The 19639-nt window shown below is 36.5% G+C and overlaps 1 protein-coding gene across 2 annotated transcripts in view; it reads left to right on the forward strand.

The window, feature by feature from the left end:
• Positions 1-19639, forward strand: part of TAX1BP1 (Tax1 binding protein 1) — a 37178-nt gene that overhangs the window by 12704 nt on the left and 4835 nt on the right. For both annotated transcript variants that reach the window (XM_015810596.1, XM_015810595.1), the window contains 12 exons: positions 2393-2495; positions 2943-3130; positions 3575-3733; positions 4831-4979; positions 5117-5207; positions 5762-5947; positions 9863-10090; positions 11814-11960; positions 15225-15350; positions 16892-16963; positions 18245-18425; positions 18642-18790. In XM_015810596.1, the coding sequence (XP_015666082.1) occupies positions 2393-2495; positions 2943-3130; positions 3575-3733; positions 4831-4979; positions 5117-5207; positions 5762-5947; positions 9863-10090; positions 11814-11960; positions 15225-15350; positions 16892-16963; positions 18245-18425; positions 18642-18790 (1779 nt within the window). The remainder of the gene's footprint in view (positions 1-2392; positions 2496-2942; positions 3131-3574; positions 3734-4830; positions 4980-5116; positions 5208-5761; positions 5948-9862; positions 10091-11813; positions 11961-15224; positions 15351-16891; positions 16964-18244; positions 18426-18641; positions 18791-19639) is intronic.

The following is a 19639-nucleotide window of genomic DNA, read 5'->3' on the forward strand; positions in this document are numbered from 1 at the left end:
GTCTTGAGATCCCTGGCTCCAAACTTTCTGATGGTTCCACATCTGCATATGTATAAGACTAACTACTGCCCTGGGCAAAGAGATGAGGCCAGGTTTGGTTTCTGCTTTTCAGAAAATGCTTTTAAAAATCCTTTTGGTGAACAATATCTTTCTTTCTGCCTTTTTAATATTTCCTTCTCTGGGTTAACTTCCCACAAGGGAAAAAGAGAAGAAATATTTGATGTTGTAACCGGAGATTTACACTAAGATTTTGTTATTGAACTATTATAACCCAGTCACCATGTTGCTTTTTAAATATTTAAATGTAAAATTAGAAAATTAATACAATATTATAAAAAAAGAAGAAGCTGCTGACAACCAAAGATAAGCATTAACTAGCAATTTTTGAGCAATGTGGATGGAACTGGGTAAGACTTATCCTCTTTTTATGATCTTAATACTATTTTCCTGGAAAAAAGAATGCCCGAAGCAAAGAATCCTCCCTGATGAGAGAGGGAAGAAAAGTTTTTGCCCTGCTCCCTCAGGAAAAGAAAAGCGGTGAATTAATTGCTTTGGAGAAAAATAGAGAAAACTACAAGATCAATTTGGAATTAATATATAGCTTTGAAATTTGGGGACTAAAAGTACCTTTGAGACTTTTTTTAGAAAGGATATTTGAAAGTCTGTAAAATAGGCTTGGATTTGGAAAGCTGGAAGATGGTGTCAACAACATCTAGTGGCAAATCACGGCACTACAATTTATTATGCTTAAAGGAAACTTGGCTTGAAGCCCGGACTTACAGTAGATAAGACTCTTTGTTGTTCCTGGAAACTTTCACTTTTGCAGACTGCAGCTGGGAAAAGAGGGAAAAAAACTCTTGGGCTGCTTATCTGTGTTGGGTACCATATTGGACTATAAAGACTACATACAAAACCAAAATGGCTGTTCCATACTTAGCCTCAATTGTAAAAAACCATCTTTAACACTTGTCTCTGAAGCCCCCAGCTTGATATACCAACAAGAAAATGTTAAGGAATATCTGAAAGAAATTCTATGTTGAAATCAGTCCAAGAGACAGTTGTTTTATTTCATGATGAGACTAAAAATAATGCAAATGAGATCAAAGAACAATTTTCTAACCTAAACTTACAAATCCAGACAATGACTACAAAGAAGGAACTAGTAACCCAGAAAACAGAAGGAAAATTAGAAGGAACAGATCCAAAGATGGAGGACCAAAAGGAAGGAATTAACAGATACAGTCAAATGAAAAATTAGAAGATGCAGTGATAAATACCGGAAATGGAAAAGATATCTTACTTGTCAAGATCTCAGAACACATTTGAGGATAAGGAAGAAGAGCTGATCGAATGGATGATAAAGCTGTTAGGAGAAATGCTAAATATTGACAAAGAAGAAATGAAAAGAAAACCTAAAGGAGAAGGATGAAGGCTGTTTAATGAATATAAATGGGTTGAGCGTTCTTCGAAAAATACTTCAATCAAATTCTCTTCCTCATTCCAAACAATATATTCAGAAACAGAGGAAGAATTACTTGATAATTCAAATGCACCGACTCAGAAACTTATTTGGCAAAGGAAGAAAGCTAGATTAAGACTGAAGAAAATAGAGGTTTTGACCTATTAGATGGGATATTATACTATTAAAAAGATGTTTGCATATGGTTAAGAAAATACATTTTATAGGATTTTATTTGCCTATATATCATTAAATGCTTTACTTTATTATAATATAAACTACTATTACACTTTATTGCCTCATCCAGCATCATCTTTATAGCTGCAACATTTCTAAGAGTATATTTTTCAAAAGTAATAAACCTTAGAAACATAAAGGGAAAAGCCTTTTGTCCTAAAACCTTGTATCCAAGCACATTAGAATTAAATTCCATACAATGGTAATGTCCCAAATTACTTTTAAAATCACTATTAGAATTTTTGCTTTTTAATAAAACAAAACAAAACCTTATACATGATTTTAGTAAATATTGTACATATGTTCTAGGAATGTTCTGTTACCTTAATGGAATTCTAGTTTGCAGTCAACTAGAAAAAGATACAATGACTACATTTTATTAATTTCATAAATTATTTTCAGTGTTATAACCACATTAAAGTTGTTCATATATTCTCCAAGAAAAATAGTTTTAAGCAAGCGAGTAGTGGAAGTGCAAAATGGCTGCTGATATTAACTTCTGTTGTGTTTGAAGAGTAGCCTTTGCTTGGTAGCAGCTTACTGTGTGCTGAAATTAATTATTTTGACTTCTATTTTCTTTTCTGCCTTATATGTTTACTTGATGCATAGTTATTTATTAAACTATATGGAAAGTTATAGCTATCTATTAATCCACGGTTCTGTTATAATGTATTACCTTTTTAATGTTTTCCTTAGGTTGGCTGGAGTACTGCTCGAGATTATTACACATTTCTTTGGTCACCTATGCCTGAAAATTATGTGGAAGGTTCAACAGTTAATTGTGTATTATCTTTTCAAGGTAAATATTTAGAAGCAAATGGGCAATATGTCTATTTACTATTTCAAAAATACTGTGATATTTTTATTAAAAATAATTGAAACATACATTGTTTCTTAGGCTTACACTAAAATTACTTAGGGTTATATAACAGTTTTAATTAGGTGATCTGAATAACTAGTTGAGAATGTAAAATTGGAATTGCACAACAACCGTAATTTGATCATATTCAAACTAGGGTTAAGTATGCAGACATGCAGTATTCTTTACCATTTATTGAAGCAGTTAAAAAGGACTGCTTTGGAATAGAAGAAGTTTTTTTTTAAGGATTAGGATGAATAGGCAAAGCTCCTTAAATTAATTTCCACTGATGGAATATATTCATATTTTGTATGAATCCTCTGGAGTAGAATTTTGGTTTGTAAATGATCCTGTAATACATGTATTCTGTATTCTTCTTTTCATTAGGCTATTACCTTCCAAATGATGATGGAGAATTTTACCAGTTCTGTTATGTGACACATAAGGGAGAGATACGTGGAGCGAGCACCCCTTTTCAATTTCGAACATCGTCTCCAGTTGAAGAACTGTTAACAATGGAGGATGAAGGAAATTCTGATATGTTGGTAGTGACTACAAAGGCTGGACTTCTTGAGGTGTGAATTAACATTTTTTTAGAACATAGTTTGCTATAATATACTATTATCTCATATTAGAGAGATATGAAGAAAGTAGGACATTATATCAAATGTAATTGAATCCAAACTGGTTTCAAGCCAGAATGGGCTATCTTGAATGAAGAAGCATTTGTAAGATGTGATTAAAACTTGTGTGCGTGATTGATGCCATGCAACATTGCAACATCTGTATCTGCAGAAACAACTTTGCTCCTTACTACATTTTTACATTTTTTTTAATAAAGTACTAGTGTTCAGCTATCAATTATAAAATTTAGTTCATAAGCACCTGTGGATTTGAATATGACGGGTTATGAAATATTTCCTTGTTTAAGTCTACCTTACTAGTTTGTTGAGAGAAAAATTTGTAGATTTTATTTGCAAAATCTGTACATTTTTGAAGCAAACCCCTTTTGTTTTTAGTTCAAAATTGAAAAAATTCTGAAAGAAAAAGAAGAACTATTAAAGGTAACTGCATCACTTGAAAAAGAAACTGTGCAACTCAGAGATCAAGTTGAAAGACTAGAAAAAGAACTTGTATATGAGAAAGAAAGATGTGATCAACTGGAAGCAGAGCATAAGGTTTGTTCTATAATTGATAAAAACATTTTTAAAAAGATTCAAGTTGAGTTATCTTTGTGTCAAATCATATTAAGGCTATCTTGTTTGGAATAATCACTTAAAACATCAAAGATATAAAAAATAAATGTAACTTGAAAATTTTGCAGTTGGCAATTTATTTTTAGCAAGTTTGTAAGTAAAACATATATTATCTGTCTTTCATACAAAAAAGTGTATGTATATATATACTGAAGCAGTTTTTATCAGGTTTTGTTAAATGAAAACCCTACGCTTGTTTTTAAAATCTGCAGCTTGCAAGTTATACTGTATATCAAACCTTTTATCCTAAAGAAAAAAAATATAGTAAAATTGGGATTCTAATTCAGAACTAATACATCTCTTCCATGAATGGCTAGTAAAGATATAGGCAGATGGGAGTATACTGATGATAATTCTGGCAGATGGTCTTCTCTGACATTTTTGGTTGCTAGTCATCTCTTCTTTTTTTTTTTGACAGAAGTTACAAAGTCTAGTAAAGAGCTGCTGATTGTTAGCAGAAGCATTTAATTAAAATGTGCTGATAAGAAAGTCTTTGTGAGAAGAGTGGTTCAAAATGGGCTGGTGGAAAAGGATGATTAGATGAATGGCCCTTGTATTACAATACTGAGAAAGAGGAGTCCTGTCATTTTCCCAAGATTGCATCACCCCCTATTTTTTTCCTGCTGTTCACAGAACTTTTTATTATATCTTAGTTCTCTTATGACTGTATTGTTAACAAATTAGTTCTCAAGGTTTTTCACTATAGTATTAACCTGTAGACTAAATATGCTAATGACATGCTGTGTTACAAAGACACACCAATAGTGCAAATCTAGAATTTTCCTGTTCATGCTAAATATCATTATGGTAAATGGTATAACTCAGTGATATGAGATAACTTTGTGTCTCTAGCGATTATTTAATTTCACTTAATAAAAATCACTTAAATATCATATATCTATTCAATAGAGATTTTGTTTCCTAAAGATAAGGTAATTGTTAATGTAGATTTGGCAAAATGAATTAAACAAATGTAAACATGCACACTTTTAAAAATCAGTTTTATAACTTTTTTAAAGGATAGTTTTAAAACTGCAGAAACCCTTAAAGCTGAAAATGAAAAACTCAAGAAAAAATATGAAGAAGCTACTTCCAAAGTTTTTCAGCTTGAAGAAGACATCATGATTGTTACTCAGAAAGCTATTACCAAGGAAACAGAATTAGATAGGTATGCAAGAAATAAAATTATTTTCACTAGTAACTAAATAAAATTTAATTGTCAGCTGCCCAGAGTTGTTTTGAGGTAGAAGATGGGTGGCATATAAATTTAATAAATAAAATTAAAATTGTTTTTTTCCCATGTAGCTTGAAAGACAAACTCAGGAAAGTAGTCTTGGAAAAGGAACAGTTTGATTGCCAGTTAAAAACAGAAAAGGATGAAAAGGAACTTTACAAGGTAAATTTTCAGCTATTAAGTATTTGTAGCAATTTAACAGTGGAGATAATTCCATTACTGAAGGTACCTTACTTAAGTTTTCAATGTTTATGAACTACATAATAAATCAGTATGAGCGCCTCCTGACCTAAAGCAGTGATTTAACTCTGGTTTAGCGTTAGATAAAAAAATGTGTCTGAATTCACTCATCAAATTTAAGTCCATGTACCAAATAATAATGAGTACAGCTTTGTAATATCAACAAGACTTGAAAACTACTCCTTCTCCACCTTACCAAGATAGAGAAAGCCAAATATACTGCCCAGGGCTAGATCCTTACAAAATTGCATTGAAACTGTGCCATGTATTATGCCTTTTCTGCCCAGACAAGCTAATATCTAGCTAGAAATACATCCTCATACATATTTAAGGCCCTTCAGATTTGTTCCTTATCAAATATGCACCCAAATAAGTTTATTTTGCTTCAGCCCTCTATCTCGTCCAGGCTTCCTTGGGATGGGCCTGTTTAGAATAAACATCAAGATTAGAAATATGAATTGATTATGTCATTACAGATACATTTGAAGAACACAGAAGTTGAAAACTCTAAATTATCATCTGAAATTCAGACACTTAAGAATTTGGATGGAAACAAAGAAAACCTTATAGCATATTATAAAGAAGAGATTGGCAGATTACAACTGTGTGTGACTGAAAAAGAAAAATTGAAAAAAGCTTACCTGCTTACTTCATCAAATAAGGTACTGATAACTATTAAAAAGCATGTTTATTTTTAACTCTTTGATATGTTTGTTTTCAGAATATTTCAAATCAAATTACCTGCATGAGAATTTGCTTCAATAAACATAGTTATTTCTTAAATTAGGACAAATTCATTGTTAAGACAGCAGAGGGATTATTAAAGCAGGAGTTACTTTATTTTTCAGTTATAATAATATCAAACGAAAAATAATCTGCATTTGTAAATTTGTGGTATACTTCCCCCAACAAATATTTATGTGTATTTTTTTCAATATCCTTTTAGAATCTTTTGGTATATGACTTGGTGACAGTGATACATAAATTCTTCCAAGCTGAAGAATATATTTGCCACAAGAACTCTTGGGTTCCCAGGATATAAAACCAAAGCTCAGCACACAAAAATCTTTTAATTTTTTTCTCTGTTGCTCTCAAAACAAGCATAGTAACATAGACCTTGCTTACCAACCATTTATTCAGTAAGTGTTCAAATTTAACAATGGTACTAAAAAGAAGGCTCAAGATCCAGTCTCAAAATTGTAGCCATTGCAGCATCGCCAGAGTGAGGTAATTGCAATTCGGGACCTTGGCAACCAACATGCACAGTTATGACAGTTGTAGCATCCTGTGGTCATATGATTGCCATTTCTGTACTTTCACAGCCAGCTTCCGATTTGAAAAGTCAGTGGGGAAGCTGGCAGGAGGTTACAAGGTATGGTCACCTGATGTCACTCTTAACCTGCCATAATTTGCTTAACAATCATTGCTGGAACTAGCATCATAAGTCAGTGTGGTCACAGGTAAGGACTACCTGTAAAGCAAGATACACATTTCATTTCATTTCAAAGATTTACTCCTTTTTATAGTTGCTCTTGCCTTCCTCGTTCCTATAACTAATAACTGCCACCATAAAGTAATAAATTAGTGCATGAGTGGAAGCAACTAGCCAGGCATTTTCAAAGGAGACTTCTTCTACTAGGAAAGTGCAGATAATCCTTGCTTAGTAATGGTATTTGGAATTGGAAACTCAATTACTAAGCAACGCAGTTGTGAAGCATGGCTTCACATGGCCGCACCAACATTTGAGGTAATTCCAGCTGGTTTATTTATAACCATATTTTATTAATTTTTTATAATCACAAATCCTTAATATTTTATCAGCAACATGTCTGGGTTCCAATATTTAACTTACTAATACATGTTAAACTCCTTTCTCTCTCTCATTTTTCTAGCCATTGATAGAATGTATCCTACGTTCTAAAGTATTCTGAATCTTCTTTCTCCTTCATTTTCAATTTAAGTCTGTCCATTTCTGCACAGTCCAAAATTTTCCTGATTATCTCTTCCTCCGCTGGTAATTCTTCATCTTTCCAATGTTGAGCAAATATAATTCTCACTGCCGTTAATACATGTAACATTAAATATACACATTCTTTCTCATAATTTCTTGCAATTATACCTAACAGAAATAATTCTGGCTTAAAATCTATGTGTTTTTTTGTCATTTTCTCTAACCATATATGTATTCTTGACCAAAATCTTTTAGTCTTAGGACATGTCCACAAAGATGATAATTTGTGCCGGGTTTTGTCTACATTTCCAACAATTCCTAGACATATTTTTAAACATTTTTGCTAACCTCATAGGTGATAAGTGCCATCTGTAAAACATTTTATATAAGTTTTCTTTGTAAGCCACCGCCTTTGTTATTTTAGAATTTCTTTCCCAAAGTCTTTTCCAGTTTTCTAGCTCTGTTATGCCCAAAGTTTTTTGCCCATGTTATCATTATTTCTTTAACTTGTTCCTCTTCCATCTTTAAACTTAGCATGTACTTATACAGTTTCTTAATCAATTTTTTTCCAGCTGTTTTGATCTCTCATAACTGCTGGTCATATGGTTATTATTTGCAAATTTCTGCTGGTTACTTGATTGAATTTACTTCTCAGTAGCAAACAGCAAAGGTTACAAATGATGATCACATGAGGGTGCTACAACATTGTAACTGTAAACTATTTGCCAAATACCCAAATTGTGATGATGTAATTTGGGGATGCTGCAACGGATGCATTTATAAAGACCAGTCATATATTCTCCTAGTCTCAAAATTGTGGCCGTTGCAGTGTCACTAGATTAACTTTTAATAGTCATTAAACAAGGTGGTTGCTTAATAATTGCTCATTAAACAAGGTAAGTTTTTTTGAATGTTATAAGTTTAGCATGTTTAATTATTAGTATTATTATTAAAACTTGCTTTCTGCCTAACTCCCAACAATTCCGGGTGGCTCAAAACCAAGAAATTACTATATTAGTGCTGTTGTTTTTATTCCTACTGTCTACCTAGGGATAAGTGTGAAGTAATTATGCTAGCTTTTTTTTTCTCTTAAGGTGTCCAGTTTTTTTCTTGGCTTGTGGAATGTGGTTTTCCCATTTCAGTCTTCAGTTTCTGAGAAGCTCACTTGTTATAAGTAGAAAAAAAGTAAAAAAAGAAAAAAGTAAGGTTCTACATTTAGGCAAGAAAAACCAAATGTACAGGTATAATATAGGGGGTACCTTGCTCAATAGTAGTAACTGTGAGAGGGATCTCGGAGTCCTAGTGGACAATCACTTAAATATGAGCCAGCAGTGTGCTGCAGCTGCCAAAAAAGCCAACACAGTGCTGGGCTGCATTAACAGAGGGATAGAATCAAGATCATGTGAAGTATTAATACCACTTTACAATGCTTTAGTAAGGCACACTTGGAATACTGCATCCAGTTTTGGTCACCACGATGTAAAAAAGATGCTGAGACTCTAGAAAGAGTACAGAGAAGAGCAACATAGATGATTAGGGGACTGGAGGCTAAAACATATAAGGAACGGTTGCTGGAACTGGGTATGTCTAGTTTAACGAAGAGAAGGACGAGGGGGGACATGATAGCAGTGTTCCAATATCTCAGGGGCTGCCACAAAGAAGAGGGAGTCAAGCTATTCTCCAAGGCGCCTGAAGGCAGGACAAGAAGCAATGGGTGGAAACTGATCAAGGAGAGAAGCAACCTAGAACTAAGGAGAAACTTCCTGACAGTTAGAACAATTAACCAATGGAACAACCTGCCTCCAGAAGTGGTGAATGCTCCAACACTGGAAGTTTTTAAGACGAGACTGGACAGCCGTTTGTCTGAAATGGTGTAGGGTTCCTGCCTGGGCAGGGGGTTGGACTCGATGACCTCCAAGGTCCCTTCCAACTTTATTACTATTATTATTATTATTATTATTATTATTATTATTATTATTATTATTATTATTATTATTATTATTATTATTATTATTATTATTATTATTATTATTATTATTATTATTATTATTATTATTATATGTTTTACGGAGTCTCCTCCTCCTTTGGTGATTTTCTGAAAAATTAGCCCTAGAACACTTCAACTTATCTTAGATCAGCATTGCTTTGGGAACTTAAAACTCCCCAATTTTTCTCACGATCATCGTTGCTGTTTTTTGAAATCAAAAAAGTATCTTCAGTCACCAGTATTGTCTAGATCTGTCTTTCATTGCTAGTCCTTAGATCTCTAGTGCTCTCTTTTTTTTTTTATTAGAGGTCTTTTCATTTTGAAATCATTGTGATTGCTACTTCAGCAGTAGTTGCCCTTTCTCTTAGGAACAAGCACAACACCATTCAGAAAGTTATATTATCTATTTTATTCTCAGAATACAGCTGGCAATTAAAAACAGTTTTCTGTTGGGTGTTTGAGTATATACATGACAGATTGCCACAAGCCATGGGCAACAGCCGACAGCTATAATCTCCAACAATTAGACATTTTAATATATTACTAATATTTATGCCTTGGAAATAAAGTTTTTTTTTGTTTAAGGATAACAGACAATACAGTAAGAGTAATATATAAATTTACTTATTATTTTTCCAGGAAGAATCAAGTTTTTTAAAAGAGCAGGTTCGGAAAGCTGAGGATCAAATTCAGGCAAGCAGGCAGGAAGTTCTGTTAATGTCAAAAGAACTAAGTGATGCAGTAAATGTGCGTGATAAAACAATGGCAGATCTTCATAGTGCTCGACTTGAAAATGAAAAATTAAAGAAACAGTTGAATGATGCAGTGGCTGAACTTAAAAAAATCTCTCCTGCAGACAGTGAACAGGTAAAAAAGAATGTTTTGTTCTTACATTTAATTATAAAGCTCAATTAATTATATATAATTAATTATAAAGTGTCAGTTAGTATAAAATTATTTGGATAACTTTCAGTGGAGATTAAGTTTTTATTCCATTTAAGCATTTACCTTAACAACCTATAGGTTTCACAGTACAGTAAAGTTTATTTAGATTAAACTTGAGCTTTAAATGCTTTCCATATATATTTAAATTTTCAGAGTTCTATCTGAAATTATAACACAGGAGAGTAGGGTAGATATGTCAAACTCAAGGCCTGCGGCTCAGATCCGGCCCATAATGTGTTTAGATCTGGCCCACAAGCAAACTAGTAGGAGGAGGTGATTGAATATATAGTGGCGGGGTGTGTGTGAGCTGAAGAGGCGGCAGCGCCAAAGAGGCTTGCGGGAGAGCTAGAGCTGCAGTGTTGCTGGGGCTCTGCTGAGACCCCAGGATCGACACGTACGTCTCCAGCTGATAGGGGCTTCCAGGGTCTTGAAGGTGGCCAGCAGCTGCACAGTCTTTGGGGGAAGAGTCATCTGGAGCTGCGGGGCTTGGTGGGGACTCAAGAGCCAGTGTCCGCAGCTCCAGCTGATGAGCACTGCATGAAAAGGCCAGTGAGTGAACTCATGTGGGAGGAGAGGATATAAAAGGAGGAGTTTTGGTGGGAAGGAGGAGTGAGGGGGGAGAGAAGGCGATAGGGAGGAGAGATATTGGTGGGGCAAGCCTGAGAGAGAGAAAAGGATAGGATAGGAGAGGCTTCTGTGGGGCAAGCCTGAGGGAGAGAAAGGGATAAAGTAGGAGAGGCTTCTGTTGGGCAAGCCTGAGGGAGAGAAGGGGATAGGAGAGGCTTCTGTTGGGCAAGTCTAAGGGAGAAAAGGGGACAGCAACTGGACCTTTGAGAGCAAGCTTAATGCTGATGTGGCACTCAGTGAAATTGTGTTTGACACCTTTGGTATATAATTATTGGTAAGATTTCCATTGTGTTAGTATAAACTGGATTATTTCATTTTATGTTTCAGCATATTTGAGGCTAATTTATTGTAATCTAACATTTGCCTTGATATGGGGTAGATTTTCTTCAGAAATTGGCTTAAATTTCTAAAGCAGAGAATAGGGGATAATTATCTTACTCTTACTCCACATCAATTATCTTACTCCACATCAAAATAAATAGCATTGTAGCAGAAAACCATTTAGCTGAAGCCAATAACAATTTTTTATTATTATTTCTTTGTCAATCCACAATAAACATTGCACTGGTAGGAATAAACTGTTTTTGTTATTTTGACTAGAGTTTTACATAATCATTTCATATGATAATTTTGTTTATTATTTGTGGAATATCTTATTGATTTCCCCCCCAAAAGTTTTTCCCATTGTAATACAGTAATTCTTTGATACTTTGCATCCATATTATCATATAATTTTTTTTATTTTATTCCAGCTCTATGCTATATTTTGATATGTCTTTCATTATGCTGTTTATTTGTCCAGATTCGTCCTTGTTTCAAATTGTTTCAAATTCTATCTTTCTTAAGGTCTTATTTTCTTTCTTGAAATCACTTTTTAATTTTTTAGCAATTTATAAGATTGCTAAAGATACATTCTTCTTGTATCTTTACTCTATTTCCTGAATCCGAATGCAATATGTTGACTTCAGTGGGAAAAAACCCTGTTTTTAAGAATACATATGTTCTTGTTTGGGGAAAGGGAACATCAAATGTTGCAGAGAGAGAACTACGCAGAGAAGTTGAAGATTTAAAGCTCCGTCTACAAATGGCTGCTGATCATTACAAGGAAAAATTTAAAGAGTGCCAGAAGCTGCAAAAACAAGTCAATAAATTCATTAACCAGAATGTAAGTTATTTTTTTATACGATTTATTGTTTTGGATGAAGCAAAATGTGTATCTTTGGAAAAGCAAAAGTTCACACAGTTACTCAAAGTTGAATAACCTAAAGTTTTCATGAACATTTTATTATAAGCCACTCAAATTTACCATATTTTCCGGCGTATAAGACATCTGGGCGTATAAGACCACCCCCGACTTTTGAGAAGATTTTCAGGGTTTAGAAAGTCGTCTTATACGCCGGAAAATACGGTACTAGGTTCTGCACCAAGTCAGAGCTATGCATGATCATAGAATTGCAGGGCTGGAAGAAAGCTTGAAGGTTTTCTAGTCCAACCCCCTAACTTTTAAAACCAATTTTATTTTAAAAATATGTTTTCATAAGTTTCATAAGTTTATCAGCTGTATCTCAAAGCCCATGCCTTATAAGATAGGTTAAACTTACAAGATATTAAGTTTCTGATTTTGGGGCTACATAAAAATGTGTAGGCTGCCCTCTTGTGGTGGGTTTTTTTGGAGAGGGGAAAAGGAAGGAAGGAAGATTGAAGGGGAAAGGAAGGAGATGGAGAAGGAAGGAGATTGAAGGGGGAAGGAAGGAAGGAAGGAGAGAGATTGAAAGGAAAGGGATGGAGATGGAAGGAAGGAAGATTGAAGGGGAAAGGAAGGAGATGGAGAAGGAAGGAGAGNGGAAGGAAGGAAGGAAGGAAGGAAGGAAGGAAGGAAGGAGATTGAAGGGGAAGGGATGGAGATGGAGATGGAAGGAAGGAAGATTGAAGGGGAAAGGAAGGAGATGGAGAAGGAAGGAAGGAAGGAAAGAAGGAAGCAAGGAGAGATTGAAGGGGAAGGGAAGGAGATGGATGGAAGGAAGGAAGGAAGGATTGATCTTTGGAGAGTCATGTTTTTCCAGATCGTGATGAACTGCAACTCCCAGCATTCCCCACTCTTCCACAGTGCTTTTTAGGGCTGCTGGGGATGGTAGTCCAGTAAGGTCTGGAGACACACACAGATGCCCTCCGATGAGGGAGGCAGGCCGGGTGGCGTGGGGAAGGCTCCGGCGCCGCAGCTCAGCCAGCAGCAGCAGCGCGTTGCCCGAGCAGAGCGGGAAGAGAGGGGGTGGTGGTGGCAAGTCATGAAAGCAGCGTCCACACGTTCAGGGTGCAAACGCCTTGGATGGTTTGGCTCCCCCACCCCTTTATTTATTGATCTGCCACAAGCTCGTGCAAACAAGCCCCGAGGAGTTCTGAACGAGCGGTCGTTTAAAAAAAAAAAAAAAGCTTTCAGCAACAAGGCAGAAAGGGGAACTCGCTCACGGCTCTTTTTTTCCCTTTCTCAGCGACTGGGAAGGCAGCAGCCAGAGACGCCGCTGCACAAAGGGAGGCGGAGAGAGGGGTGAGGGGGAAAACCTCACTCAACGTTCGTCCTTATCAAACCCAGTTCCCTTCTGGTCGACCCCCAAATTATCTTTCCTCTCTTTCTCTTTCTTTCCTCTCTCTTTTCTTTCTTTCTCTTTCCTCTCTCTCTTCTCTCTCCCTCTTTCCTCTCTCTTTCCCTCTTTCCTCTTTTTCTCTTTCCTCTCCCGTTTCTCTCTTTTCTCTCTCTTTCCTCTTTTTCTCTCTTTCTCTTTCTCTTTCCTCTCTCTTTCTCTCTTTCTGTTTCCTCCCTTTATCGTTCTCTCTCTCTCTCTCTCTCTGTTTCTCTCTCTTTCCTCTGTTTCTCTCTCTTTCCTCTCTTTCTTTCTCTCTCTTACGGCAGCATCGTCGGGTGTCCCCGCCGCCCCCGCGCTGCCCGGCCTCATCCTCCGTCCATCAATGGAGCTGCGGTAGGGGCTGGTGCCATGCGGCCCGCCAGCCCCTCCGCCAGCCCGGCTGCTCCCCCCAGGCACCCCTCTTCCTCCCGGCGCCCTCCCGAGCCGCCTTGGCAGCAGGAGGAAGAAGAGAAGGGTGAGAAAACCGCCGCCGTCCCAGCCGGAACTCTGCACTGCCCGGCCTCGCCCTCCGCCCATTCGATGGAGCCGCGGTGAGGGCTGGTGCCGTGCGGCCCGCCAGCCCTTCCGCCAGCCAGGCTGCTCCCCCCCAGGCACCCCTTTTGCCCCGGCGCCCGCCCGAGCCGCCTGGGGGCAGGAGGAGGAAGAAGGGGAGGAGGAAGAGGATGGCAAGGAAGCCGCCACCAGCGCTGGGCCCCAGGAGGCAGCTCTCCTCTCCTACCTTTGTTGAATCTCCTTTTTTCTTCCCAGCAGCCTGGACTCCGGCGCGTCTTCCTAGCCAGTGGGTCCAATGGTCCTGCTGGCTGGGGATTGCAGGGGCTGGTCTCGCTTGGGCCGCAGCTTGCGGGAGGGCTGGCCCGCTCAGCGGAGCCTCCAGTGGGCTGCTCCCAGCAGGGATCCCGGGGCTTCCCCGGGCGGCTCCATGGCCACGAGGCCCTGGCCGCGCTTCTCCCAGGGGGTGGGGCACCCGGGCGCAGGGCCAATCAGGAGCCCTGCAGGAGGTAAGTCCGCCTGAGAGAGAGAGATGGGAAGCGAAAGTGCCTCTCTGTCTCTCTGCAAATGGCGGAGGAGGCCATGCGGAGACGGATGCGGAGCAGTGTCGGTTCCTAAGACCATTGGAAATATGTGTTTTCCGATGGTCTTAGGCGACCCCTGTGAAAGGATCGTTCAACCCCCAAAAGGGTCGTGACCCACAGGTTGAGAACCGCTGCTCTAATGTGTACCTTTTTCCAATGTACAGGATTGCCAATATCAAAAGGGGTGAAAAGAAACCTTCCAAAGAAATAGGAATATAAATTATGTGTCAAATAATATAAAATGAGAAAATAAAAAATAGAGAATTCTGGGCTTTTCTTAAAGGGAATGAATTATTTAATTAAATGAACATGACTTATATCAAATATTATTCTGAAGATGATTTGCTTATCGTTTTCTTTGATTTTACTAGCACTTGATAATATTTCATAACTGAGTACACTGCTTATTGAAATTAAGGGCAGTTGATTTCTATTTCTGGATATAGGGTGCACTTGATAGTTGCAAAAGTTTATGGAGTGTATTTGCAGTGATCCAATACCCAAAATGAAAACTACTTGCCGGAAAAAGAATTGCGAATTCGTGTAAAAACTACTAAACACTTTGAAGTGTGTTTCATTGTTCTGATTCTTTAGCTAAAATGACAAATTATATATGAATGAGCAAATTAATTTTTGGATGCCCAGATTAAAAAAAACCTGGCCAAAATATTCTATGGGGTTGTCAAATCTTGATGATTTATAATTTTTCTATAGGATGAGAAATTGAATTGTACAATGTATGCTGATGAACTGGCCAAATTGGAACTGAAATGGAAGGAGCAAGTGAAAATTAGTGAGAGCGTGAAGCAGCAACTAGCTGCGGTGAAAGACCAGTATTTAGTAAGCATAACCCTTATTTGAACAATTATTTAATATGTTTATACAATCTTCTAATTAAAATATTCACTTTGCAGATGGAAATTAGAGTTAGTGATCAACAGAAATGTGTACAGGTAGTCCTTGACTTACGACCATTTGTTTAATGACTACTCTAAATTATGATGGTGCTGAAAAAAGTGAGTTATGACTGATCCTTGAACTTATGAACATTCCGTGATCACATAATGAAAATTTGGGTAATGTAGCCAGCATGTATTTATGACAGTTGCAGGTTCCTGGAGTCACATGATTGCCATTTGCAACTTTCCCAGTGGACTCCCAGCAAGCAAAGTCAATGGGGGGAGCTGAATTCACTTAACCACATGATTCACTTAACAACTGTGTTGCTTGACAATGGAAGTTCCAGTTCTTATTGTGGTTATAAATTAAAGACTGCCTGAACTCACTTTATACAATCACTTTATAGAATGGTGGCGCAGTGGTTAGAATGCAGTACTGCAGGCTATTTCTGCTGACTCCCAGCTGCCAGCAGTTTGGCAGTTCGAGTCTCACTGGCTCAAGGTTGACTCAGCCTTCCATCCTTCTGATGTCGGTAAAATGAAGATCCAGATTGTTGGGGGCAATATGCTGACTCTGTAAACCCCTTAGAGAGGGCTGTAAATCACTGTGAAGTCTAAGGGCTATTGCTATTATTGAGGCCAAACTTCTGTGATAGAACTATTATCAGTGAACATGTCACCTCTTTCGTTTATCTACTGTCTTCAGTGCTACAGAATGATTTATTTGTCTGGCTTGCGGACTAATATGACAGAGAGCTAGCTTTTCTGAACATGAGTTTCAGCACATTTATTACCAATGAAGGCAATTGTTTTTATCAATATGTAGCCTAACTTGAAAAGTGCTCATTGTTTTCCACACTATAAGTGACTGCAGAAGTTCTGTTTTGTAATGAAAGAAAAGTAAGTACTGTAGGAGAGAACAGTCTTTAGTACAGCCCTAAAATTACATTGCTATGATTCATATAAAAAATAGTTATATTAGCATCTGTGAATTTTTTGTTTTGCCCTCATCCCATTTCCCCATATTCTTCATGTCCTCATCCCAATGTAGTACTTCAAAGGCTAGTGTTACATACTACTTTATAAAAGATGCATATTAGCAAAATACATGCTAAATCAGCTTTTTATTTTTTACAAATGACAGCAAAGTCCAGCTTAAAGGTTACAGTCTGAAGTCTGATTTCCCATTTATGAATTGCAATTGTGTTGCCTTGCCTTAATACTTAAGAAAGTTTTGGAAATCAGCAGAACCCTTAAATACTCAAGAAGACAAAAGTATGAAAGCCAAGTACAGTCAATATAAAGAACTGGTAGAACAAGCAAATAATGATGTGATATTTCCAACATCCACATGAAGAGCATATATTATACATTATGGCAATAATACAGGTTCTTTACATTAAGTATCTGACACTGAAAATATATCTGGAGAACTGTTTTACAGTCACTAACATTATTTATTTTAATTTGTGTTTTAAATAGATGCAGTTGGCTGAAAAAGACAGACAGATAGATGAATTAACATCTCATCTAGAAGCCGTCAGCAATGAGAAGGTACTGATTTAACATCAAGTGAACTACTGATAATATATATTCTGTCATGTGGCACTTGGAACTGTTTCAGTACAAATATCTGCATTAGAGCCAGAATATGAATACTGTAGTAGTTAGAAGAAGAAAAATTACCTTGGGATATAATTAAATATGCGTTTATAACATAGTACAGTGGAACCTCTGTAGTCGACTGCTTCAAAACTCGTCAAATTTGGTACTTGACGCATTTTGATGTGAAAATGTTGTCCTGGTACTTGCTGCTTATTTGGTACTCAGCACGGTGCAATAGGGAAAGGGATGGTCATGGAGAAAGGTTAGGAAGTCAGCCATGCTGGGAAAGTCACTGCAAAAGGAAGAGGGGACAGCCGCAGAGGGCGGACAGGAAGTCAGCCATGCCAGGAAAGTCACTGACATAGGGAAAGGGACAGACAGACCCTACCTGGGCAGGAAAAGGGTCATGTGGTAAGTCCTGTGGTACTTGTCGCTTTTAGTATTCATTGCATGTCCCGGAACCAATTAACAATGAGTACCAAGGTATGACTGTATCATGGAAGCTTTAAACGGTGGAATACCTTGTTTAAAAAGCTTACAAGAACACAGGGCAGGAGGTTTGTATGAATAACCAAAGGAACTTGGAAATGTGTATGTTAACTAGAGTATCCCAGCCATTATGATAATGATGAGGATTTTAGGGTGGCAACAGATTGTTTCTGTACAAAAAATTAAAATAATTTGCATAGTTTCCTGCCATATCATTACCATACCAGCCATTAAGCAGCTCCTTCCCACAGCCTCAAGACATGTGAGTGTATCATTTCTGAATGAATTTGTATTTTTTCAGGGTGCAAGAATTAAAATATAAGATATGTTATAATATAACAGCCATGTTAGTTTTAGAAAATATTTTATTTTATCAAATTTAGAAATTGTTTCCAAATCACTTTAGATAAAACCAAAGGAATTTGTTTTAAGTTTTAGTTCAGAAAGTTTTAAGGATTAAAACATTCAATATTAAACTACTGTGTCAGAAATTTTACATAAATTAAGTTTTACTACTTTTTACTTATGTTATATTCTTTGGTATAACATAATTCAGATTATTTAAGCGATAGGAAGAAACAAGAGATATCAAGCTAGATATTTATAGTACCTCATAGAAGCAAATATGAAGATTTTAAAGATATCTTTATCGATAATGGGAAAAGAGAATGCTAAATGATGCATCCTTAAAATACTGATTTGCTCTTTGTATCATAGCATTATTTTTCAACCACTCTTTAGAAACGTGGAAGGAGACCAGAAAATCAAACAGAAAGGATCAAGGAAGGACAGATTTCTCAGCAGGCCCTACATTTTCTCAATCCAGATTTTAATTCTGAAGATAATGGGCAGATTCCTGCTATAGCACCTAGTGTACCACTTCTGCACTATGGAAATCCCTACACAAGCCAGGAAACTAGAGGTTTGAGGATTCAGTTTTTGTCAATTAGTTGTACTAGGAAAATTCCATTGGAAGTATATCACTGTGTTCTCAAAGCAATTTAATTAATCTGTAGTTAATAAAAGTGGCTATTACTTTCAAACATTTTAACTAAAGATAAAGGTCTTTTGGAATAGGACTTTCAGAAAAGGCTTCATTGTATATAATATAGTGTTCACTCCTAATTTATGATTTCAGATGGAGCAGATGATGCTTTTTATCCTGATGATATCCAAAGGCCATCCATGAGAACAGCCTCTTGGGACCTTGAAGATAATGTGGTATGCAGTCAGCCTGCTCGTAAGTTCAGTCGCTCTGATGATTTAGAAGATCTTGAGGATAATAAAGTAAGTTTCTTATATTTAAGTTATGTCTCCCATCTCCCACCCACACTTATCTAAATATTTCTCTCTGAAAGTTTTCAGTTTAAATGAGGTGAACATAATCTCTAGCTTTAGAAGGTTCATGAATCTCAGCGGCATTTATTTATGAATGTGTAAATCAGTTGCATATTTGTTCAAAGATATCAAAATTGGTTTTATCTTTGCCAGTCAGCGCTGTTAATGACTATGCTCTTTCAATGATTAAAGTGATCAGAAACATAGCCAAAGCATTAATTTCCACACGCAGTTCCAAAATTGGAAATTTTAAAACTAGTTAGCCTGGGCTGCTTATATTAATAATTATTCTAACTGGAATACTGTACAGAAATATATATTTTGAATTCAAAAGGATGTAATGGTATTTGTATATCAAGAGAAGTGTTTCTGACAGAGTAACATTTAACAAATGTTAAACATTTTAACACATGTTCACCACATATGAACAAAATTCAGATCCGGATTTTATTTCAGAATAAAGAAAATTAACACTAACATAAATATATTAATTTCTAATGCCTATTTCACATGAAGACAGTTGCTAGATCATATAAAATGTGATAATGCTGTAAAATAGATTATTATTATTTTGTAGTCTTTAAGAAACCCTTGAGTAAGAATTATTTTTAAGAAGTCCTTTACTGTGGCAAATATTGTGGTATTGTGACCTGTGGCTCTTTAGTCCATTTTGCCACATTTAATTGCTATTAACCTTTGAGAAACTGATAAGTGTTCAGACAGCACAATTTTAGAATTGGTGCTCAGTACTAATAATGAAGAAAATGTTATCTCTTCTTCTTGCCTTTTGCCCTCTGA

The sequence above is a fragment of the Protobothrops mucrosquamatus genome, unplaced genomic scaffold, assembly GCF_001527695.2.
Source record: "Protobothrops mucrosquamatus isolate PMUCROS unplaced genomic scaffold, P.Mucros_1.0 scaffold12, whole genome shotgun sequence".
Taxonomy (NCBI): domain Eukaryota; kingdom Metazoa; phylum Chordata; class Lepidosauria; order Squamata; family Viperidae; genus Protobothrops; species Protobothrops mucrosquamatus.